We start from the raw sequence: 25,844 nt of genomic DNA, 5'->3' as shown, positions 1-25,844 counted from the left end.
TTCTCACACAGAAAAAGATGCCTGTGAGTGCAGACAACATAGTGACTGATGCAGATGTTGAAAGGTGGCCGTATCTGTCAAAGGTGCGCATGCCTCGTATACAGGCTGAAGTGGATCTGCTTATTGGAAGCAATGCACCAAAGATGTTGGAGCCGTGGGATGTCATCAACAGCCGTGGAGATGGTCCATATGCTATAAGGACAGCATTAGGATGGGTCATAAATGGACCTCTGCACACTTCTGACAGCACTGTGGCATCAGATTTTCCTTCTGCTTCGGTCAATAGGATTTCTACAACAAGGTTGGAAAAGTTGTTGTGTGAGCAATACAACCATGATTTCAATGAGAGAGCTTCAGAGGAAAAGGGCTTTTCAAGGGAGGATGAACAGTTTATGGAAATAATGGAAAATTCCGCAACATTGGAGGATGGTCACTACAGTTTGAAACTGCCCTTTAAGAAGGAAAATGTGTCCATGCCAAACAACCTCTCTGTGGCAAAACAAAGGTTGCTAAGCCTAAAGAAAAAATTTATCAGTAATGAGAAGTTTTTTAAGGAGTACAAAGCTTGTCTCAATGAGATGATTGCAAAAGGTTATGCAGAGCCGGTACCTACAGAACAGCTGGATTGTTGCAATGGGAAAGTTTGGTACATCCCACATCACGGTGTATATCACCCAAAGAAGAGGACGCTGAGGGTGGTATTTGATTGTGGTGCGACTTTCAAGGGAACATCTTTGAATGAGCAGCTGTTGCAAGGACCCAATCTCACCAGCACTTTACTGGGAGTCCTCCTCAGATTCAGACAGGAATCATTTGCAGTCATGGGAGACATAAAATCAATGTTTCATCAGGTGAAAGTGCCCAAGGATGACAGAGATTTCTTACGGTTTCTATGGTGGCCAGAAGGAGATCTGACCAAGGAGGTGTCTGAATTTCGAATGACTGTTCACTTGTTTGGTGCTGTATCCTCTCCAAGTTGTGCTAGCTTTGCTCTGAGGAAAACCGCAGAGGACAATCAGTCCAGTTTTTCATCTGAAGTGGTTCAAACCATCAAGGAAAGCTTCTATGTGGATGATTGTTTAAGGAGTACAGGCTCGGAAAAGGAGGCATCACTCTTGGTCAAAGATCTTACTGCTCTTTGTCAGAAAGGAGGATTTGTTCTGACCAAATGGATGAGCAATAGTCGCCATGTACTGCAAACTGTTTCTGAAGAACATCGAGCTAAAGATCTGAGAGAGCTCAATCTTGACCGTGACAATCTTCCTGTGGAACGAGCTCTAGGTCTTCTGTGGTGTGTTGAATCTGACAGTTTCAGATTCAAGATGGACATTCCTCAGAGGTCTTGTACAAGACGTGGAATGTTATCAGTTTCAAGCTCTGTTTATGATCCCCTTGGATTTCTTGCCCCAGTTGTGCTGCCTGCTAAAATGATGCTACAGGAGCTATGCAGAAGAAGCATTGGATGGGATGAAATCATACCTCGGGACATGCTGCATCAATGGAACAGGTGGATTAAAGACCTTGAGGTTCTGTTTGAGTTTGAGGTGGCAAGATGTATCAAGCCTAAAGGATTTGGTGACTTGAAGCATGCTCAACTGCATCACTTCTCAGATGCTAGTGAAGCAGGATATGGAGCTGTGACCTACCTCAGGATGCAGAATGACAAAGGGGACGTCCATGTTGCATTCTTAATGGGCAAGGCCCGAGTTACACCTTTAAAGGCCATTACCATTCCTCGTTTGGAGCTCACTGCTGCTGTGCTGGCTGTTCATGTCGACTTAATGTTGAAAAATGAGCTAAGGCTTCATCTGCAAGAGTCTGTCTTTTGGACCGATAGCACTTCAGTGCTGAAGTACATCTGGAACAAAGACAAGCGTTTTCATACATTTGTGGCGAACAGGCTCACGACAATCAGAGAAGCCACCATACCTTCTCAGTGGCGTTATGTTAGCTCCAAAGAAAATCCAGCAGATGATGGGTCCAGAGGAGTGAGGGCTGGAAATTTCCTCCAAAACTGCAGATGGATTGAGGGTCCCAAGTTTTTGAATGAAAAAGAGGAAAGCTGGCCAATGAATGTCGTGGAGACTGCTCTCAGGGAAGATGACCTGGAGGTCAAAAAGGAAGCCTTGGTAAATGTCACCATTGTCGACAGCTCATCGAATGCAACCAGTCAACTAATGGCTTACTTTTCAGATTGGAGGAAGCTGAAAGTAACAGTTGCTTGGTTTCTCAAGCTAAAAAAGACTCTATTGGAGAGGAGTCGTAGGAGAGGTGCATCAGTGGCTCAGGTAGAGCAACAAAGGCAAGAGCCAAAGGGCCAATCTTTGACAGTGGAGGATCTTGTGGAGGCTGAGCTTGCTATTATCCAGTACTGTCAGCAGCAAAGGTTTCCTGAAGAAATTGCTGCATTGAAAGCTGGGAAAGGTTCAGTTAACAAGCAGAGCTCAATTTACAGGTTGGATCCATATTTGGATAATGGACTTTTGAGAGTTGGAGGACGCCTGACTAAAGGTTCACTGCCAGAAGAATTGAAGCACCCCCTCATTCTCTCAAAAGATCAGAACGTAGCTACACTTATTCTCAAGCAAATTCACCAACAGCTTGCTCACAGTGGTCGTAACCACATGTTGTCCACACTGAGGAAGAAGTACTGGGTCACAGGGGCCAACTCGGCTGTCAGGAAAATCATGGCAGAATGTTGCTTTTGCAGGAGATACAACAGCAGGTTGATGGAACAGAAAATGGCTGATTTGCCAAAAGAACGGATTCTTCCTGACCATCCCCCGTTTACTAATGTTGGAATGGACTATTTTGGACCGATTGAAGTCAGGAAAGGCCGAGGTAAAGCCAAACGCTATGGAGTGCTATTCACTTGTCTTGCAAGCCGAGCAGTGCATTTTGAGATTGCATGTTCTTTGGATACAGATGCTTGTATAAACGCTTTACGCCGTTTTATGGCCAGGAGAGGTCAAGTGGTTCGCATTCAGTCTGATAATGCAACTAACTTCATAGGGGCCAAAAGAGAGCTAAAGGAGGCTCTGGAAGCTCTGAATCACTCACAGATCCAAAGAGTGTTGCAGCAACATGGTGTCACGTGGTGCTTCAATCCTCCAACAGGCTCGCATTTTGGTGGTGTTTGGGAGAGGATGATTCGTATGGTAAGGAGGATTCTCAATTCACTGCTTCAGCAACAGGTTTTGGATGACGATGGTCTTCATACTGTCATATGTGAAGCAGAAGCAATTTTGAACGATCGACCAATCACTAAACTGTCGAATGATCCAAATGACTTGGAACCCCTCACTCCCAATCACATTCTTTTAATGAAGGGAAAACCTGCATTGCCACCTGGATTGTTTGAGCCCCATGATCTATATGTCAAGCGTCGATGGAGACAAGCTCAATACATATCAGATCTATTCTGGAAACGATGGATTCATGAGTATCTACCTCTACTGCAAGAAAGGCAAAAATGGAACCAAAAAAGGAAAAATCTTAAAGTTGGAGATGTTGTCATCATCATGGACTCCTCTGCTCCTCGAGGCTCTTGGTTGCTTGGGAAGGTCTTGGAGGTTTTTCATGATAAAAAGGGAGTTGTTCGCTCAGTGCAGCTGCAAACAAAGTCAAATGTCATTGAGCGGCCTGTCGCAAAACTTTGCTTAATACAGGAGGCTGCTGTTTAGCAGATCATTAAGATGTGGTTGAAAAAAAAAAAAAAAAAAAAAAAAAAAAAAAGGGTGGTATACGGTGTTTGTCATTCTGAAAATGGCCACTTGTTTGTAAATATTGGAATTGTTATGCCTGTTTGTCATCACAATTAGGGGCCGGTGTGTAATGGCCATTTTACTGGTTCATGTTTTTTGATGGGTGTTACCCCCAGTATATCCACTAGAGGGTGCTATGGCACTGGGGGGCCATAGGTGCAATTGTATTTAGGTAGGAACCTTTGGAGCCAGCGGGTGTTGCTAGGCGGTGAGGAGCACGTACGATTTCTGACCGCAGCGCCGTGAGGCCACTGCTCCTTAACGCCGTACATGTAAAACGGATTTAAACTGTGTGAAGCCGATTACATCGTGGACCGTTGTGAATGATTGTGGACTCCACTGGGTGAGAAAATAAATCAAAAGAAATACAAGACATGATGTCGGACGTTATTTATACACAGTACAAGTGTGGAGGGCGCAGCGCGTCAGTTACAAAGCCATATTAGCCGCCAAGGTAGCTAAGCATTGGGCTTTAGCTATTACAAGATGTATGGGGAATGTTTTCAGCAGCAGACATAACGTGTGTGTTATTAAAGGGTGTATTTATGGCAGCAGGAAGATGTACGGACGCTCCATCACCATGAAGACGGCAATAATATGAGTATTACTCAGTCAGAGAGGGTCAGAGGTGAAGGACGAACGTCTTATAAAAATGTAAACACTCTCAGTGAAGCTGCACCAGCTCCAAGTGGTCTTTATGCTTCCGATTACATCCACCACTGGCATGAGAGCCAGATCTTTGAGACATCTCTCCGTCCTGAGGGGGGTCGGCTCAAGGAGAGAAAAAAAAATCATTCACTTCATCCCAGCTCTGCCGTAGCCATGGCAACAGAGATGAAAGGAGAGGATGCTCATTATGTCTGTCTGACTCCAGGATTACCACGGACACAGTGCTGCAGGGTCTGTATGCTAATGCTAATGCTAATTCTCTCCTACGCCATTCGTGGGTTGTTTGCTGTCAGGTGTGTTTGAATTGAACTTAGGTGAGTCACCAGGACCAGGAGAAGAAATATTTATTTATCTAAACAACTGTTGATCATCAGAGACCATTTTGACGCACATTCAGAATACATCTTTCACTTTAACTTAAGCAGGAAATGAGGTACCACAATCAGACAAATCCATCATTATCTAAAGCTATCTCAGTTTTTAATTTAAACGTAGGAGTCTCAGCTTCAAATATGAAAAGAATCCCATCAAATGTAACATTCTTGTCAGTAATAAATAGCAAAGTTTAGATCTGGTGAATGTAAAGCTTGGTTTATGCTTGATGTGTCTGTGAGTTCAGTCTCTGTGCAGAGGAATGATGTCGTTTTAACAGCCTCACCCCCCTGCATGGTCCCTTTCAAGCTGAAAATTTCTGCATTGCCCACATCTGAAAATATCCTACTTCTGCAAGATTGTGCATGGAAAAACAGGAGCTCCTGGTTTCTGAAGTCCAAAAATTCTGGTATTTATACGATTCATCACACAGAGATCACTGTGTCAATCATGAGCGGTAACTGTGGTACATGTGCATTTGCGATACACCGCCCCCTACAGTTTGGGAACGGATGCCATGCGTTCTCTTGTGCTGATTAACGCAGAAACCTTAACCCAGCCTTAACTCATTCACTACTAATTGATTACAAATGCTTGCTCAAAGCTAGCCGCAAACTCCTGTAATAAAATATCAAGCTAACGTTAAAGTATTGAAAACTGCAGTTCTTTAAGTGTCCACTTGAGGCTGCTCCAAAAGTTCCTGAAGCCACATATACACCCACTCAAAAAGGCAAGTGGCATTTAATAGCTCAATTAGCTTAACTCTATCTGCACTAATTGTATGGGGTGTGATTGTTTTCATAACTCAATAGTTTAGTAGTTTACGATATTAAGAATATCATTAAATAAATCTGGTGGTTGATTTTTTTTTATTTTTTACTTAAATGAGATTTTGTAACTTTTACTTTTTATGGGGTGTTTAAAAGAGTCTCACTTCTACTTCAACAAAAGTTAAAGATCTGAGTACTTCCTCCATTACTGCCGGCCCCCATGGGAACAGATGATTGACAGCTTAGAGCCAGTGTTGCTATAAGACAGTCCGTAAAACTGAGGCAACCATGAGAGAATGTACAACTGTGAGTCTCACTGACATTTATATATTTAACCACAGACAGAAACCTTCAGTAACCTGTGAGGATAACAAGGTCTGTAAGAGTACAAGTGAGAAATATCCTAGTAAGCATACTGAATAAAAACTCAGGGGAGGTTGTAAACGCATTCTTCCTTAAAGCTGAAGATGACTTCACAAAAATCTCCATAGGCCTTCAACCTGCAACATTTAAGAGCAGCTGTGAGGGTTTATGGGGCCTCATCTTTAAAAGTTCTGCACAAGTTAATCATGTGTGTGTAAAAAGAAAATAAGCTAGAGGCAAAGAGCAAACAGAGAGCACAGCTGGTTCATGAATAAAAGGAGCTGAATCTGCTCTAAACTTTCAAAGTTTCTGCTCCACAAATTTTGTCCTCGTGTCAACCAAGAAGCTCAAAAACCAACATCACATCAGGACATACTCACAAAAACACACACTCACACACACACACACACACACACACACACAGAGTGAGGCAGCCCGGCTGTGAATGAATGGAGGATCTGACCCTGTGAATGAGCGCGGATCGGGGGAGTCAGGAGGCGTCGCCCTCAGGCAGCTGCCAACATTATCATGCAAACCTGCAGGGTTTTGTTTTCCTCCGAGGAAGGGGCCAGGAGGGGGGAACGAGAAGAGGACGGACCTTTGACAGCTCCAACATGGAGAGGACGGGGACGCCTGGAGTTCATTAGACTTTGAATAAGAACGACCGAGTCTGCACTGATGGGATTTAAAGACACACAACACTGCGGCTAAAATAGCAGGTTTTCTCAATGAGGTTTGGTGTGAGTTCATTAGACTTCACAGCAGATGATTGACAGCTGTCGTGACAGGATAAACAAACACACTGAATATAAAAAAAATCATTCTGGTGCAATCATTTATTTTCAAGCTGATCAAACTGTGAAAATAAGTTGGAGGTAAATTTAGCATTTTTGGTAAAAAAATAAAATAAAAATGTAAGGCTTAAAAACTCACATTTTTTTTAACTATTTATCTACTCAAAACTGAAAAATTTCAGTCTAGAAAACAAAGAATTGACAAAAAAAAAAAAAATAATAATTTACCCAAATATGTACCCTATAACTTTTTATACATTTAATATATTGATTTTTTGGGGGGATTTTTGGGTTGTCATAAAAAAAAATGACAAAAATCACACCCAATTTATTTAATTTTTTTAATTTAATTTCTTATTTTATTTTTATTTTTTATGTATTTGTTTTATTTTTACTTTCTGCTCTAGACATACATTTTTTTATGGTCTTTTGTAAGTGCAAATACAAATACCAATAAAACTCTGTTTAAAACAGCAACAATAATAACAACAATAAAAACAAAATTTGAAAAATCAAGAGTGGAGTTCTTGACAGAATTTCTGGATTTTCCAAAAGTTTTCATATTTATTGGACAATATTAAAAAATTGCCTGCAAATGTAATATTTTGGTTCTTGGAGTAAAGAAAACAATGAAACACAGCTCTCTTAAAGTTGAGTTTTTTTGTCTATTGTTCCAGGGAGTGAACCAAAACAATAAACATCTGTAATGTAAAGGCACTAATATCCTTAATCCCTCACTAAGCCTCTTAACACCACTGTTCTCTGTAATTCAGCAGCTTTATGGTACAAAAGTACAAAATCTGTCTGACTAAAAGCTTTTCTATTTCTGTGGAGGGTTCAAAACGTCCAGATGAGCTGATTTAACAACACTACAGTGTAACGTATCTGAGACCTCAGAGAGGTAAACAACAGTTTAAACACTGTTTCTATCATCGCCGCCGTCAGGGTTAATCCCACATGTGAAAGTGCACTAATAATCTGAGGAGATAATCAATGAGGTCTGCTGAGTTAACAGACGGAGGAGACGGTCCCTGAGAGCCTCTGATTAGATCCAACACTCGCATGAGAGCCAGAGTTTAATCAGAGTGAATTAGACACGCAGAGGAAAACACTGAGGTTATTCTTCCTGATTCAAACTGCTGCCTGGAGACCAACACACACATTCACAGAAAGACACAAAAACACACACTGAAAAACAAACGGAAACGCACACAGAGACGATGACAGCCAAACTCACTGATTCACTCGGAGAAGAGCAGAATAACAAAGAGTTATACAGCTAAACTGTCTCCCTCAGAATGGTGGAGTACGTGTTTAGCCTAGCTTAGCACCAAAACGGGAGAATAAAGCCCAAACATCTATCAGCTGGTGAATGATTAAAGTTAGTTAGATGAACTGAGAGCCCTTGTGTTGTTGTGATACCAATGATACAAAATGTTGCGACACAAAACTTTGAAATAATGGTTCTGAAACTGGAAACCGAGACGTAAGAGATCAGGAGAAGAAGGTCCTCAACGGTTGGTCGTGTTCATTGAGTTGATTTCAAAGTCTATTTATCTATTCAAACATTATGACATTGAAACTTGTTTCGTCATATTCTCAACACAATAAAACAATAGCAGTCTGTAATGTTAGCTTGAAGCTGTGTGCTATGCAGCTATACAGAGCCCAAACTATTTCTAGCTAATATATTTGTTCGTAAATTGAGTTTTTTAAAAGGAATCATGTCATTTGACCTGCAGGTAAGGTCTGGTATTGAGAGTGTGCCGATAGGATAACGTTACGTATATGATTTTGTTGTTTATTCAGTACAGTAATATCCCACATATCGTCGTTAAGTGTTTTTTTTTTCTTGAAGAAGCCATCTGAATTTTCTCGCTAGCCCAAACTGTTAACAATTTACGGTTATCTGAATTCGCCACCCATAATAACATCCAATTGACCAGCTAGCTTATATGCTAGCCTGTAGTGTTTTAACAGACCTGGGTGCCCATCACTGTGGCACTCTGGAAGATTTAAAACCTTTCCTCTCTTGTATGCCACTGTTTTTGTGCCATCTTTTACACCCAGGTTCAGACAAGTCAGTAGGCTCCCCATCTGTTTGCCATTGCTGTAGGCTTAACGCTCCCACAGGAGGCTCTGGCAGTTGGCTCTTTTCACCATCTAACCGTGTGGAGGAACATGACTTCTTGTTGTCGCTGTTCTTGCATTAATAATCTGTCACACATTTGTTGCTGCTACTGCCACCTTGTGGCAATTCAGGTGATGACATTGTGGTCTCATGATATTGTAGAATGTTACTTAATGTCACTCACATCACCTAATTAAAGACTTCAGTGCTCACAAATCCTGATACCATATCATTTGGAATAAAAGGTAGTGGAAAAAGTGTTCATAATTCAGTTTACCGCACTGCACTGGATAACCCCAAGGTGTAACCAAGCGCTGCTCTTTGGCGTAGAAATGTTCCCAATACTGCACTTCCTTGAGTGTCCACTAGAGGCTGGCTCCTTAAGTGAGTCAATTCCCATAGACTACAATGTCAAAATGAAATAAATGTTATTGCACAAATACGTCTGTACTAGCAGTTTGATAGCAGGCGTATCCAGTCCAGACTTACCAAAAAATCAGAGAAAACATTTTGTCTGATTTATATGAAGTTAGCTAAATTGAAGAAGTCAAATGTCAGACTGAATTTTCCTCATGAGACTTTGATGCTTGTTAAGCGATTCAAGTCAAGAAAAGTGAGTTAAGAGCATTGTTTTATTCCTATTTACTTGACATTTGTTGGTGCTGCAGTGCGCCACCTTTCCTGACTCACACACTCCTACTCAGCACACACACACACACACTCGCACGTTTAATTAATGAAAACAGGACGATAACTTGTGAAAAGATGCTGCACTGATGATCCCTCCCTTCCTCCTCTGGCCTTTAATCAAAGTAAACATGGAGGAGTGAGCAGCAGTCTGTGTTGAGTGTTGACAGCAGCTCCTTCCTTTCAAACCCAAAACAAAAAGTCTTCACTGGGGAGCCCACCCGCCTGCACACCGACTCAATGAGGCCAGCAACAATGGCTGCTTCCAAATCCCTCCTTTAAACCAGGACCTGAGGCTCCAGCAGAGAGGGGAGCGGAGACAGGGCTTTAAAACGGCATTAAAACATCCTCCACAGGAAACCACGAGCTAACCAATAACTTCTGCTCAAGACTGAACTACATCTGCGGAGGCATGAATTGTTCCGGTTAGGTTCCTTATCTCATCGATGACTGTTAGACTCAGGGAGTGATCCCAGCTGCTATCAACCATACTCTTTTAAATCAGAAGTGACATACAGTCAGTGCTCTTTCCAAACAAGCATGCTAACGTTACAATACGTGCTTCATCAGAATCTCCTTTTAAAACAAAGCCTGAGCTCTATTTTATTGTTTGTTTTAATAACATTAGGATGTTTGGCTAGTTGTTCACAGAGTGTACATATATTTCATAAATTACATTACTATTCAGGGATACGGATAACATTTAAAGCTTGGTAAGAGGAATCTGTGCTACATGAAAAATAAGCTCACATCACCATCCTGAACTGACCTGTTATCTGTTATCTGTTAGCTTCAGCATCTGTCTGTTAGCATTATATCATATCCAGGGTGTTAGCTTTGACGTAAATATGGCACGATGGCGATATCCTTTGACTTGTCGCTTAAGCCACCTTATGTCTGCTTCATCAATGTCTTTCTGAAATTTTTCTTAAATATGTTTTTAAAGGTAGAATCGGCACACTTTTCCTAAAAAAAACTGAATGTTGACTTTTACAGGAATAATCCTGCTCAATTGTCACTTCTGGGCCTCTATACATGTGTGTCAGTGTCTGTGTCTGCCTCAACCCCTTCCTCTGCTTGTATGTTGATGTTTTGGTTGTGTTGGGATGTTTCTGTATGGAGACTAAGCATAGTTACATCAGCCAATCAGAGTGTTTAGAGCGCAAGTGACTTTGTGTGTTGATGATCATGAGTGGGAGCTAATCAGAGCGTCTACGATGGTGGACGTAGCATGGAGTAAGAGACAAAAAGGCCAAACAGATTTAGATTTTTCCTAAAGGAGGGTAAAGCTTGGCTTGACTTTCATTCGCTTTCGGTAACTTGGAGCACAGTATGGGATGAAGAACGACACAAGTTGGTGTCATGTACCCGTGATTAGCTTGTGCTAACGTGCTCAGTCAGGTGCACCAGTCTCGAGTCTCTCCCACGTTTAAACGCGATGCTACAAGTGGTTGCTGGCCAAGTGAGTTTACAGACAATATACCAAAAATCCTTCAGACTAGGGGTGGGTAAAAATATTGATGAATTGATGGATCGAAATATTTCCTTGCCTAATTCTAATAATAAATGTTATTCCTGTTGTGTGGACTAGGGCCATGAGAGACCAAACAACAGAAAAATGTCAGGCAAAGCAGCAGCTGAAGCGTGAAGCCAGATCCTTCAGCTTTAAATCCTGACGTTTGGGTTGTTTTATAGCTCAAAAGGGTGAGGTGACATACCAAATATGTTCACATGGGACATGAAAATGGATAATCAAAGCGTTTAAATCAATATCGAATTGAATCGATATCAAATGGAATCGCTACCTAAAGAATCGGAAATCAAATTGTGAGGTTCGTAGCAAAACCCAGCCCTGCTGCAGACCCTACCTTTAAGGAAGTTACAGAGAAAGTTTAAGATAGAGATGCAACAATTTCAGCCAAATAAAAAAGCTGAATACACTTAACTGAAGTCATGTTGTTAAAAAAAATCATACAGATCAATAATGTTAAGGATAGAATTCATGAAATCACTATGACGCTATGAAGCTCTTCCTTGAGAACAGCTGGTTTTCAAAGCCATTTTTTTTCCAAGTTCATCACCCAGGTGTTATTTTCTTTTGCCCCCTTTATATTGGCCTGAAATCATCGCCTGAGATTTGTACCCTTTGGCCACTGTTAATCTCAGACCTAAGTCTTTTCAGTGTGATAAGTAGACTTTGTTTCTAATGTTTTTTCCCCAAGTTGGTCAATGGAACATTACCACATGAGACCAATTAGTTATAGCCTCTTACCCATGTGCACCGTTATGCTTTGTTCAACTGAAGGAAAACAGAAGTGGTTGAAAGTTTGCTCCTATTCATTGCATATTTTCAACCAACCAGTTCACTGCTTTGAGTGTGTTGGGACTCCACGTTACGTTAACCCAGTTGCTGCTTTTTGTTTGTTCTGAAACTGGTTTCATGCTTCAATCATTGTGTAATCAAAGCACTTCTTATTTTCAGCCTTAAACCATTTTTTATACTCAGACTTTTGTCCTGCTTTGTTGTGCTGTAATTTACAAAGGTAGCAGTTAAATCTCAGTCTCTTCCCAACGTTTCATATCACTCACTGCAACACATTCAAGAGTTAGCTATGAGACCAAACTGTGAGCTACATCAATTTCCTGCATTAAGACTGGTTAAGAATCCAAACTCATGCTGTTATCTCTCCTTTAATCTTATAGTTTAGCAGATTTTATACAGTAATGCCCATGAAATTATCCAAACTAATGATTTTACAATCAAAGATCATTCTGTCTTTGGGTTTTCAGGAACAGAGCAGAAGACGCAGACTTCATAACGTCCCATTTTCAGATGAATCTCTCCCATGTGGATTTTGGATGCTGTGAAATTACCTTTAAAGCGTTTCTGGGTCAGTTACTGAATATTTGAAGGTTTAGATGAAATCCTCAGCAGCTCGTCAGTCAGCTTGTTTTAGCATCATGTCGGTATGAAGTTCTGCTCTGAATGTGTTATGACAGCTCGGGTGTAAAGCCTGTTATCTCGCAGCTTCAGGTTCTGGCAGCTTTTGGTATAAACTGTGTTTTTTCTGATCTCTGGGTTCAGAAACAGGAAGACGCTCCAAGCGGAGGATCCTGATCGGCTTTCACACACGGATTTGGTCCTTTTTTCCTCCTTTCCTCTCTTGTCCCGCGGTACATTAAGTGTTTGGTCACTGATGCATTTCTGCTTAATGACCTGTTTGGGCTCATTATCCCGCCTGGCAAACACAGAAAGGACTGAAGGTCTCCAACATGGCAGAACACCAGAGTTGGCAGCTGCTCGTCCTGCGTTAGCATCGTTAGCCGTGAGGCTCTCTGGCTCGCGATAAAACGTAAAACTCACACATGAACTGAAATCCTGATTCAAAGGCTTATAAAGATTTTAAGTCTCATTCATATTTGCATCATTTTTTAATTGCACAAACCAGAACTCCATTTTCAAGCAGCTATCTTAAAAAGAGAAAGTTTTTGGTTTGGTAATGTACTGCTAAGTCACAACAAAGTGTTTTACAATAAAAGAAAAAATGTCTTTCTTTATAGCGACATTACTCCTCTGTAATGTACATGAATTCATCAGAGAAAAATTATCTTCTCCCTAACTGTATGTTTACCTGAACCCCGAGGGTCCCATTTCCCGTCAACAGCAACAGTATTTGGATATCTCATCCTAATTATCTCGTTATCAGATTTCTAATACCCGATGATATTCTTTGAAATGTTTCAGTTTCCTACATGAAGAAGAGCAAAACCTCGCAGCAGCTTGATGAGCGCATAAATGAGCTCACATGTGGTTTTAAGATCATTATCAGGCTAATCATCGTGACAACCAGCAGCAGCAGGGATCACGGGGACAATCCGTTTATTGTGGTTTCTAGCAGGATATCAGCGCATCAAGACCGCAGTGCATCACATGTCAACGTCCACACAAAAAGAAAGTGAAAAGATTTAACTGTTTTCAGAATTTACTTAATGGTCCTTGGACCGATAACTTCCTCCACTTAAGGCTCTCTGGATGTTTGTCCACACTGGAGTTAATGTTTCTGACAGTGTGGTTTGTACTCGGTGCAAATTCGAACATCAGAGTTTGAACCAAAAGTTGAATTTTATCTTTTAACATTTAGTAGCAAGGGACTCTGCGGTTTCAAACACTGGCATGAGCTGGCCGTGAAACAAAACAACATCCCTGTACTACATCCTCTACATACCTAATTTTGCAGCTTGTAAAGATTGAACCCAAAGGCAGGTGAAATTAGTGCTCGGGCCTCTTGGTTTTACGGTTTATATGTTCTATTTACCTCGAGTTCTTTTTCACAATTTCCATCCTGGAAAAGAAAGTTGTTGAATCAGTGGTATTCTGTTGTTGAATTTAATAAAAATCAATTAGTTTGAATCACTTTTAAAGTTATCTATAAGACAAAAAAGATGAAATACTTGTATGAACAGGCTTTTGATGATGGAAAATGTGTGCTAACTAAGCCAAAGTCAGCTGACAGTACATTAGCAAGCATTTAAAATTAGCTTAGTTAACGGTAGCTAATGTTAGCTAATTTAACATATCATCAGGAAATACATTGAATAATGAAACTCTGGCTTGACAATTAAAGTTTATCCTATGAACAAGTTGATGCTACGCATTGATCAAAAGATGATTTTATTGATTTAACATGGTCACAGTTTTGCTGCGGTATACAATTAGCCCCTTGGATGTAAAGGTGACTAACACCTCCATAGGGGAGGCACCTATCCTATCCTGGCATTGGGTATCAGCGCCGATCCAGCCCCTCAGAGCTGGATTGGGTATTGGTTGGAAAGGATCGGTCCAAACTTGACACTAAGGCGAAACTATGATTCAGTCTACAGGGTATAAAATTTTACAATTAAATAGTCATTTCTGTAAATTGACTGCTGTTAAACATTTAAGCACTTATAGTTTAAATAAATATTAACTTCAGTAATTCCGTGTGTACTCATTTTTGTCTTTTACTCAAAACATTAGCGGTCTCAGCCCACAGTAGAGCATGCAGGTTATTATTTAACATTGGTATCGGATCAGGATCGGTATCTGCAATATGGTATCGGTATCAGAACCAGAGAAGCCAGATAGGTGCATCCCTAATTCTTATAAGCTTATATGGAGATGGAGAACTGACTTTAACTGAACACTTTCATTAACTCAAGAGTCTAGATGTATGTTGTCCTTGTACATTTTCTACTCACTCAGCCAAAGTTCATGCAAGGCCACAGCTTGAAGCTGCCACATGTTTTGATATCCCTCCCTTATTTCCTCCTCTCTACTGCTTTCTTCTGCTGGTGCCTATCAGCCATTGACCACCAGTAAAACTTAACTCTCTATAAGCAATGAGCGACAACAATGAAATATTACCATTGCTGCCCCAACTCTTTGGAGCTTCCTGCCTTCGAACATCCCAATCCAGACTTACTGGACTCTAAAATCAACTCAAAATCTTCCTTTTCCAAAAAGCCTAGATCAGTGAACCTTGCTTTCACCAAAGCTCTATAATTTCTGTGCTCTGTACCTTTATCTGTTGGGCACTATACGTGAAGTGTCTTTGGGTATCTGGAAAAGTGCTACATTAGTAATTTATGGATGTAAGGGCTGTGGCATTGTCATTAAACCCAGGCTGTTTATTGAGCTAGGTTTTAAACATGTTTATTTTGTTGTTTAAAAAAAAAAAGGTCTTTTTTGGTTCGGTCTGTAATTGGTTCCCAGTGTTTCTACAGCCAACCTCTAGTGGTACCTTAGACTGGCGTTTGCCGCTTGTATAAGTTCCCCTCATGTTTTATTACTATTTATTGGAAGCTAACGTTTTTGCCACAGTGTCAACAGGCAGGGATGAAGTGTACTGGACTACTTTCTGTGTTTATTCTGTATTTAGCATCATTCTTGCAGATCTGAAAATGTGGTTGTCATGAGTTTTTGCCCAATCAGATTTAGAATTTAAAATAGCAGGTTGATAAGTAAGAAAACTGGGTGATGAGAAATATTAATACTGAGTACAGAAATTGTTGATTGTTAATTTCCAAGCACCCAAATGTATTTCCCAAACAAGCTGCTGCAGCACAGCCTTTGTGCTCATCACAGATAATGAAACAGTTTAATGACTCAGTGATCCAGAATCACAAACTGACAGAAAAATAAGTAATTTTTCTGTCAGGGTTTGTGTTCAGTGACACAGAGGAGAAGGCGGCAGAATAACAGATAGAGAGATATGAATCATCACTGTGTTGACATAAAAAAGGAAATTGGAAACTGAAAGGATCAGATAAAAACCAAACACTGCGGTGTCACAATCTTACTGCGTGCTGTGAATGACGCTCCAAAAAGAAAAATGGAAGTACTTATAGTGAAACGATTACTATGTGACTGTCAAATGTAGAAGAATAGGATCTAAAAACACCAGCTAAGCTGTCGAGTGTTGCAGTGTGTAAGAATTTAAATGTTTCGTCTTGGGGGGGTTGATTTCAACCAATTTCTGATGACTTTAAATGAACTTAATATAAAAAATGATAAAACACACGCTAAATTTTATTAAACTGAGCTGTTCTATGAATAACTCGACAGCCTGGAATGCAGGTTGCAGTATTGGCAAATTTGCTACTTTGCACAAAGATCCATGAAATTCGTCATTAAGGGGCATAAGCTTAAGCTGACTCATGAATTCATTACATACCTTGATATTCAAATACAAACCTAGAAGAAAATCTTGTTATGTGGCTATTTTTTTCAGCACACTAGCATTTGGGACTGCATTTCAAATTCAGGCCTCAAAAACAATCACTTTGCAGCAATTATCACATTTAATGTAAAAAAAAAAATTACATTTTAGGATGAGGCTATTGGCAGGGAAAGGGGAGCACAAAGGCAGCAAAAAAAAAATGTTTTACCTTAAGGGTATGTAATGTCTGTACATTGTGAGGTGATGCAGCCTGACTCATATCCTCCATGACACCTGTGCAGGTAAAGGGAACCAGGAGCAGCAGCTGTGGATGAAGAACCCAGTTGTTCTCCAGACAGAGCAGGATCCTCTGCTCAGTATGTGTCAGAGTGTGAGTGTGTGAGTATGTGTAAGTGTGTGTGTATGATCCTCAGTGATGCTGACAGACATGCAGGGACTCTCTGAGGCTGCAGCCGACTGACCCACTTTCCGCGGGGCCGCACGAGCTGCTGGCTGCCGCACAAACCGACCTACGGTGCCACAACGTGTCCATCTCCCGGTCCAACACCCGCTGCCCCACCGGCACACACTCACACTTTCATTAACTAGCACTTCCACTTTTTTCAACATCAACCTCCATCTGTGTTATCTGCTGTTTCTCCAAACAAAGCCTCCGCGCGGCTCTATCGCATCCAGACAGGCGGCAGGAGCAGCGCAAACGCTCAGAAACTAGCCGAATAAAGGCGTCCTTACCTGTGTTAAGCAGAGCAGACACACCGTGGGGATCAGCGGTGAAAACATAGTGTGTGTGAGTGTCAAACAGTCTCTGTACAGTCCGGGTTTCTCCTCTCAGTCTGCTGAACATCCAAACAATGGCGATTTTTCTGCTGCATCGGAGCGCGATGCTCCGCTCCACACAGGGATTCAGTCTGCGGTTCCTTTCCGCTTCGCAGCTCTAACTGCACATCATCATCGTCACAGTCTTCATCAGCTCTGTCTCTGCTTTCATGTCATTCAGCACATTTTGCAGCTCGAACCGGACCCGCAGTGTTTGAGAGGAATCAGGCCGGGCTCTGGCGTCCATGCCGCGGCCTGGAGACGAGCAGGAGGTCGGTGTCGGTCAGCGGGATGAAGCTGCTGCTGCGCGGCGTCGCCCCGCCCTACGCTCCGGAGGCTGCATGGAGACACACAGGTCCACCCCCTCCTCCTCTTCATCCTTACCCCCCTTCTCCCTTTCTCCACCCCCACCTCTTCTCATCTTGCATGATGGAGAGCAACATGCCATTAACCCTCATTAAACACAGTTTTCTCTCACTGTCAATAAACGTGGATCCATTCAGGTACAGAGCTTCAAGGAGGTTTTCACTTTGTTCAGCTTTGTGTTTCTGCTACACCTCCTCCACATCTGGTAAAATCCTCCTTCTTCACTGAATAACGAATTAAGATAAAATGAGATAATATTTGAATATTAAAATATCAGCACTATTACTCCATGACTAAAACTCAACAGATCCAGATAGTCGCTTTTTTAACACAGATACCTGGAAAGGAACCCCCACAGTAGGATCCTCAATATAAAAAAAAGAAATTGATTAAAGATCTAAAAGGTTTCCCCTACCCTGCAGTCACCGAGAAATCTGTTTGATATTTTTTTATATTTACTTTTTTTTATTTTTTTTTAATATAAATTCCTTATTGGTTTTGTGGAGCCTGTCTCTAGCTTTGTGCTCTGACGTCATGTTTTGTTGAGGACTTTTATGACATAGGTCTGCCCCCTGCTGGTGAAATATGGGGAGAGTTTTAATCACAACTTGTGTTTTTTGTCCCTCAAAATATTTTTTTATATGTGTCTATATAAGAGCAAAATGCTGATTAAAACTTTGAATATATATATATGTATATATATATATATATATATATATATACAGGGCTTGACATTAACCTACCAGCCACTGTGGCTAGTGGTATCCCTGAGTTACTAGCCACTCATTATTTTCACTGGCCACAATTTGTTGTTGGATAATTATTTTCAATGTGATTAAAGCCGATGCTAAAGTTTACTTGTAAAAAATTTACAACCTCCTTAAATGTAAATGACCCCTTTGCACACTCAAAACAAGACTACATCAATGTTAAAATCCACAGGTCGTTAATCAGGTGTTCAGCTCTGATAAAGTTGTGTTACGTTGTGCTCCTTTCATATGAAAATATGCAGTCTGTTAAGACATAGTAATTAAAAAAGTAGTTTGTTATTGCTTATAATAAAATGGTAAAGGGGATTAATTGAACTGATAAAAACTCAGCAAGAGACACTGTCTGCTTAAATATTTATTAATGATTGTAATCAGAAAATCATTTCTTTTTTCATGAGAATGACAATGAAGGAGATGTAAATTAAATTTCCTCAGCACTTTCATCATCAGAGTCATCTTTTTGCTTGTCTCTCTGCTCCATGTTTGAGATAAAATTCAACCCCCCAAAGTGGCCAGTGGGAGCGGCGGTGTTACCAGCCCCTGCTGAAATCCACACGCATTTGGCCAGTTGGCCGGTGTTAATGTCAAGCCCTGTTTTTTTTCCCTCAAAATATTTTTTTATATATATATATTTTTATATATATATATATATATATATATATATATTTATATATATATATATATATATATATATATAATCCAAAAAAATTACATGTACAGGTTATGCACTGATTTTCCATCAATCATACATTATCAAAGCCTCTAAAGCTGATCACTTTTTGAATACTCTAAAAAATAATATGATATAAATGTAATAATGATGAAGCTGGTTTTGTGTTAAAGGTTGTAGCTTGGTTAATTATACGACTAATTTAAATGAGTTGAAAAAAATAAACCTTTTTAACAATTTCTTGCCTCATACAGACAAAATCCTGACCCCATAACGTAGGGTTTAAGGACTGTATTGTATTTGGGACATTTGAGGTTTAAAAAAAAATCCAACACAGGTAAAATCTGAGGTCACATTCAGAACAAAAAATCCCTGAGATTAAAGATTTACATATCTTGAGAAAAAATAATCTTGCATTTTGATCCTTTTTGTTAAGTTGGGTAAACTTACCACACGACTGACACAAATTGTTTATACTAGTTCAATGGTTTTACAGTATTATACTGCATTTTACTAACTGTTTATGGACTATAACCATTATTCTTAATATCCCTATATGATAAAAAAAAAGATTTAAATAAACTGAGTCAACAGGAAATGTGTATTGGTAATTTCTTTCTTGCTATTCAGCGATTAGACATGTCCATCCTTTTAGCTATGAGCTCAGTGGCTTAACTCTCAGCGCACATGCACACCAGCTGCTTCCACCAAACTCACAGACACACACACACAGACACACAGACACACAGACACACAGACACACAGACACACAGACACACACACACACACACACACACACACACACACGCACACAAACACCTGATCATCTCCCTATAAGAAGCTTCCTGTTGTCTGCTCCTGACATCGTCATCTAGCCCACCTGACCTGACACGAGTCTGTCCAGCAAACATGAATCTGTTTACTCCAGAGTCATGTGATCCTGATCAGACACACTCACACACTCACACACACATATATAGAGAGAGAATAAGAGAGCAGCACTTCTATATTTTATTTATGTGTAAGTACTTATCCCACAAGCATTTCAAGCATCTGGCTGGTGGTGGAGACCAAAAATAGAGCTATAAGAAATGGCCATGTTACTTTTCAACTGTTTGACATTTTAAAGCTTTATTGAAAATTCCACCTTAAGGTTAAAAGAGTAAGTTTAAGGAGGTATAAAGCACTAAACAAAGTAAAACCAGACAGTTGTATTTTTTTTTTTTCATGTTTGTTGTTAACTGTCTGTGTTGCTCTCAGCAGTGACCCACATCCCCCCTGCAGGCGGCCAATCAGGCTTAATATGACCCAGAGTGACTCTACACACACACACACACACACACACACACACACACACACACACACACACACACACACACACACACACACACACACACACACACACACACACACACACACACACACACAGAGCTGTCTAATGTTGCTACTGCAGAGATTTTACCGGGAAGTTGGAGGCATTCTGGGAAGTCAAGCTCAGACAGGATCAGAAAAAAAAACAATCTGCAGAATAAAAATAAAAAAAATAAGACTACAGGACGAGTTTATTTCCATCCTGATAGAGGAGGCACAACACAGTGATGCAGGTTTCAGACCTGAAACCCAAATTTTGATCAGAGGTTTAAAGAGGTTTTTATTATTGGCTTCTATCCTGTTGTATCCATTGAATCCTATTGTATCTGTACATACCAGTTTATGTTGTATTATAACACATTGTAATGCATCATAACGTTACAGCAGCTCTCTCTTCTTTGTCCGTTTCTTGTGATTTTTATGTCTCTTTTTTGTAATCTTTGTATGGCTCATTTGTTGGTCGACATCAAACTGGTTTTGTGTCTTCAGTGATATTTTTACTATTTTTGCTCCTGTGTTTGTCTGGAGATCCTACATGTAACCATTGACACCTTGTTTACATGTGAAATCAGCTGTTAGAAGCCTGTAGCATGTCAATGCTAACTGGTGCAAGGCCTGATGTTTCCCACAAGGTGAGGAGAAGGAGGTGAAGATGAGGTGCTGGTTTTCAGGTGTGAGCTAAGAAGTGACGACATCAACCTGTCCTTCCATCCATAGTTATTGGGAACGTAAGCTCTGTCTCCAATAAGATGGACAAGCTAGCCATGCTAACCCGGCAACAGAGGAAATACCGGAAGGCAGAGTAGCATCATGCTTTTCACTGACATGGCTACTGGAGCTAACACCAGACACCAACGCCACATTGGAATAACTTCACCTGCTGTGAGCAGACAGGATCCAGGAGACAGAGACTGAACAGACTGCTGAAGAAGCTCAGTCCTGGACCCTGTGGAGGTGGAGGCTGGCTGGAGTGATGGACTAATTGTCATTATCTCTTATCTTATGGACCTTTTTGCACTTTCTATACACTTTCTTACATTTTTTTTCTTTATTGCTGCCTGGACTCCTGAATTTCCCCTCGAGGATAAATAAAGTATTTTCTGTTCTATTGTATTCTATTGTAAGAACATTAACACATTGTAATGGGTCGTATGGCCCCCAGTGGACATTTGGGGAACTTAATTTTTTTAATTAATTGTAATAAACAAGTTGAATTAAACTTAAAAACATATTGATCTAAAGATGGTTTTATTTCTTTGTAAATGGATTTTGAGTTCCCCTGAATCTAAGGTTGGTAAAGTTTTTGCAGATAGAAAATGTGCCAAACTCCTCTCTGGAGGTTGAGTTGATACAACCGGTGTGATCCAGCTGTCACTGTTATTCTGTAGTTCTGGCCAATCAGAATCAAGTATCTAATACACCCCAGTAAGACACCTCTTTTGTTTTCTCAAAGGACAGATTTTTATATCTTAGAACAAACCAGCAATGGCTGTTTCACAATAACCACGTGTTATCACTGATAGTACTAACACCCCACAAGGTCACAGCTGACGGCTGGTCAACATGAAGGAAGCCTTTTTTCTGCACTTAACGAAAAAAATACTACTGAATGCTCATGCTGAATTAAAAGGATTTTGTGTTGATTTTAGAATTCAGTAGAAGTAATTTGTATTTTAAACTAACATTAGTCATGAACTAAAAGAATAGAGACTGAAGAGCACTACAGTGAAGTTCACTTTAGGTGACAACATTGTAGATGATGGATTGGTTATGTCTGAATCAGGATTATTTACACTGTAAAGCTGACATAATGTTGGATTTCTGAGAGACAGAACACCTCTCATCTATTGCTTCCAGGAATCTAAAAGTTTCAATGTTAGCCCTGCAGGGGGCGCTGGAGCCTTCTTCATGCCAGGACAACAGAAGAACACAAGACGATTCCCAGTGTTTAAACAATCCTGAATATAACACCAGGAACAATAAGTAACGATGAATCGCTGTATATGTTTAATCAAATTGGCTCTTTTAACATTAAGCAGTCCCTGCATGCATCCCTTACTGTCACTTAATTTTAATGTAGACAAACAAATTAATTAATTCTATTTCTACTACACTGTTCATTCAAAGAATAAGTCTACACACTTGAAAAAAACTGAAATCTTATCAAGTGTTTTTGTCTTATTTTCAGTAGAAAATGTATTTTTAGACTTAATGTGAGCCATATCCATCTTAAAATGTCAGAAAAATGTCTGATTTCAAGTTATTTAAAGACAAAAATTAGGTCTAAATTGCTTGTAACAAATTACAAAAAAAACTGTCAATGGAACAAGGGAAAAATTACTTGTGTTGAGATGTTTTTCTAGTTTCAAGCAATTTTTTGTGAAAGATTTCTTGATCCATTAGTAGTTTTTTTTTTTTTAACTTATAACTAGCAATTCAGACCTCATTTTTGTCTTTAAATAACTTAAAACAAGGCAATTTTCTAGACTGACCAGTTGAATTTGGCTTATTTCAAGTAAAACAAGACAATTCTTACTTTAAATAGGACAAAAACACTCGATAAGATTTCATTTTTTTAAGCATAAAAGACTGATGGGAAAAAAAAAGATTAAAACAACTTGTTTTTTTTTCATATATATATTTTAACTACAAAAAGCCCACCATATACACAAGATTCATCTATTATTTCTTTCACTTAATCTTTTTTTCATTTAATACTTTTCTGTGTCAGTAAAAATAATTACTGCAAAAAAACCCTACTTTTTGATTGTTGAACCACTTCAACAAAACTTTTCCCCCCATTTTTTTGCATTGTCAATACCACCATACTAAAAGCAAAATAATAGTTTAGTTTTTGTTCTAGTTAGTATCATTTATCTAAATATCGTTAGTATACTTGTTTTAGTTACATATTTGTATAAGTGTCTGCTTTTTCTTATTTTACCAGGGAGGTATCATATTAATTGGTTTGTTTGTTTGTTTTCTTCTTTTTTAAGCCCTTTTGCTCTTTATTCTTATTTTTCTTTCTGTCTGAAGCCCTAAAGAAATACTTAAATAAAATGTCAAACTGCTTTATGTGTTAAAATGTCTCAGATAAACTGTCTCTGATTCTTTTTCTGAGCAAAGAAAGAAAGACTGTAAAACATAAGTCATTCAAACTTCTTGTTTCAACATAAAGAAAGGACAGAACAGTGCAGATTATCGAAGATTTAAGCTGTTACAGATCTTGTAAGTGATCTTAGAGAGTTCAAACAATTTGTCCGAAGTCAAATCTGAAGTTTTTCAGAAAGCAGAGAGAGTTTGGAACAATAAAGTGGGAGCAGGCGTGGCCCTCCGTCAGCAGACTTTAAATATTTGCAGACTTTCCAGGAAGCAGCGAGGATATAAAGCTCAGTGTTCACCACTTTCTGAGAAACTCACATGAGAGCACACTCACTTAGACACACACACACACACATTCACTTAGACACACACACACATTCACTTAGACACACACACAAACACACACACACACATACAGTAATTTGCATCTCTATAACCAGCCTCTACTCATGTTTACGGGTTTAGAAACAAGTCTGTATAAAAATGATCGTCTTAGAAACAGCAGCACAGAGTATTTCATAATATTCTGAATTGATACGAGATGAGTCAGTCACAAATCACCTAAAGCTTTATGGGATGTGCTGTAGCATCCTAATGCTCTTATCTTCCCTCTTGTGTATGTTGAGTTTTATGCAGAACAAGTAACAGAACGTAATGTGCAGTAATGTTTGTGCTTTTACGAGGATAAGCCTCTCTGTTTACACGTGGACTGTTTTTATAGTTTTATCCATTAGTAAAACACAGGCAGACATTAAATGTGTGCATTTTTCAAGTCCAAGGTCTATAAAAGTAGAATAAGTGTTCTGATCCTTTTGTAAACTATTGTATCTTACTGTATCATATTGCTCTGTATCATGTGATACTATTCAATATTGTATTACAACAGCATTATATCTAATTGTTTAGAATACAGCATCAAATTGTGTTATTTTGCACAAGTTGGAATTGTACTGTATTGTATTGTCTCATTTTATATCTTATTGTGTCATATTGTAACACTGTGAAATATATCATATAGTAGCAAACTCTGTTGTATGACAATATACTGTATCTGTTTGCTAATCCCTGTATTATGTCATATCCTTTGGTATCATATTGGACTGTACCTTACTGGACTGGTTCATAAAAGCTTATATTGTTACATATCTTATTGAATTACATCTTATCATACTTTATTGTATCATACTGGGTGGATCAGACCAGCTTATATTGGGTCACATTGTATTGTATAATATCATATCTTTTCATACCTTATCATATCCTATATTTTCATATCTTACAAGTATGCTGCAAAGTCCCATTTATTAAATAAATTAAATTTTGTTAATGTTCAACAGGTTTAGGCCTGTCAATGTGTTTCGAAAAGTGGCCTGAGATATCTTTTGTTATGGTTTGGCGCTATATAAAGATTGAATGATTGATCGTATTGTATCTAATGTTATTGTATCTTATTGTGACATGCTAATGCTTACAGGATTGGTTCAAGCATATATATTGCGTTTTATATCTTAAAGAAAGCTTATATTGCATCTTATATCTTATAGCTGATATCACATCATATCAAATAGGATACTATTTATTAATAAATTGTATCAAAGCATATCATATATTATCGTATTTAAATGTATGGTATCTTAGCATATAAAGCTTATTGTCACATATGATACCTTACTGGACAAGTTGAACAAGTTCATGTCTAATATATCATATTGTAATATATCAGATCATTTATATCAAATCTTTTGATATTATATAAAAAAATATCATATCATTTCATTTATCATATCATATCATGTCTTATCATATCATATTATATCACATCACATCACTTCATCCCATATCATATCATATCATATCATATCATATCATATCATATCATATCATATCATATCATATCATATCATATCATTTCATATCAAATCATATCATATATCATGTCACATCATGTCATGTCACATTATAACATATCATGTCATTTAACTTAATCTAATTTACTTTAATTTCGTATCATATCATATCATTTCATATGATATCATATCATATTTTATCATATCATATCATATCATATCATATCATATCATATAATATCATATCATATTTTATACTATCATATGTCATGTCATGCGTTGTTATATCATATTTTTTCATATCATTTCATATCATATCATATAATATATCATATCATATCATTTCATGTTATATCATATTATATCATATCATATCATTTCATGTTATATCATGTCATGTCATGTCATATTATATCATATCATATCATATCATATCATATCATATCATATCATATCATATCATATCATATCATATCATATCATTTCACACCATAATGGTTTGGATCAGTCTGGTTTGTGTTGATTCTGCTAGCTTATAGCGTAGCATGGCATATCCTGTTGTGTCATATAGTGTGGTACTTAACCCATGGGATTTTGTTGTTATAGCTTTTTTGTGTTGTAATGCATTAAGCT

General features: G+C 38.9%; 1 protein-coding gene across 3 annotated transcripts in view; it reads right to left on the bottom strand.

The window, feature by feature from the left end:
- The window catches only part of ptpro (protein tyrosine phosphatase receptor type O), a 51,709-nt gene extending 34,294 nt beyond the window's left edge, over positions 1 to 17,415 (bottom strand). For all 3 annotated transcript variants that reach the window (XM_074698182.1, XM_074698183.1, XM_074698184.1), the window contains exon 1: positions 17,002 to 17,415. In XM_074698182.1, coding sequence (XP_074554283.1) covers positions 17,002 to 17,049 — 48 coding nt within the window. In that variant the 5' untranslated portion in view covers positions 17,050 to 17,415. The remainder of the gene's footprint in view (positions 1 to 17,001) is intronic.
- Between the last annotated feature and the right edge of the window lie 8,429 nt (positions 17,416 to 25,844).

This window comes from Halichoeres trimaculatus, unplaced genomic scaffold, assembly GCF_033239565.1.
Source record: "Halichoeres trimaculatus isolate MK-OKI-2021-1 unplaced genomic scaffold, fHalTri1.1 fHalTri1_scaffold_21, whole genome shotgun sequence".
Classification (NCBI taxonomy): Eukaryota; Metazoa; Chordata; class Actinopteri; order Labriformes; family Labridae; genus Halichoeres; species Halichoeres trimaculatus.
The sequence above is the reverse complement of the archived record's forward strand: the minus strand, read 5'-3'. Positions and strand labels throughout refer to the sequence as shown.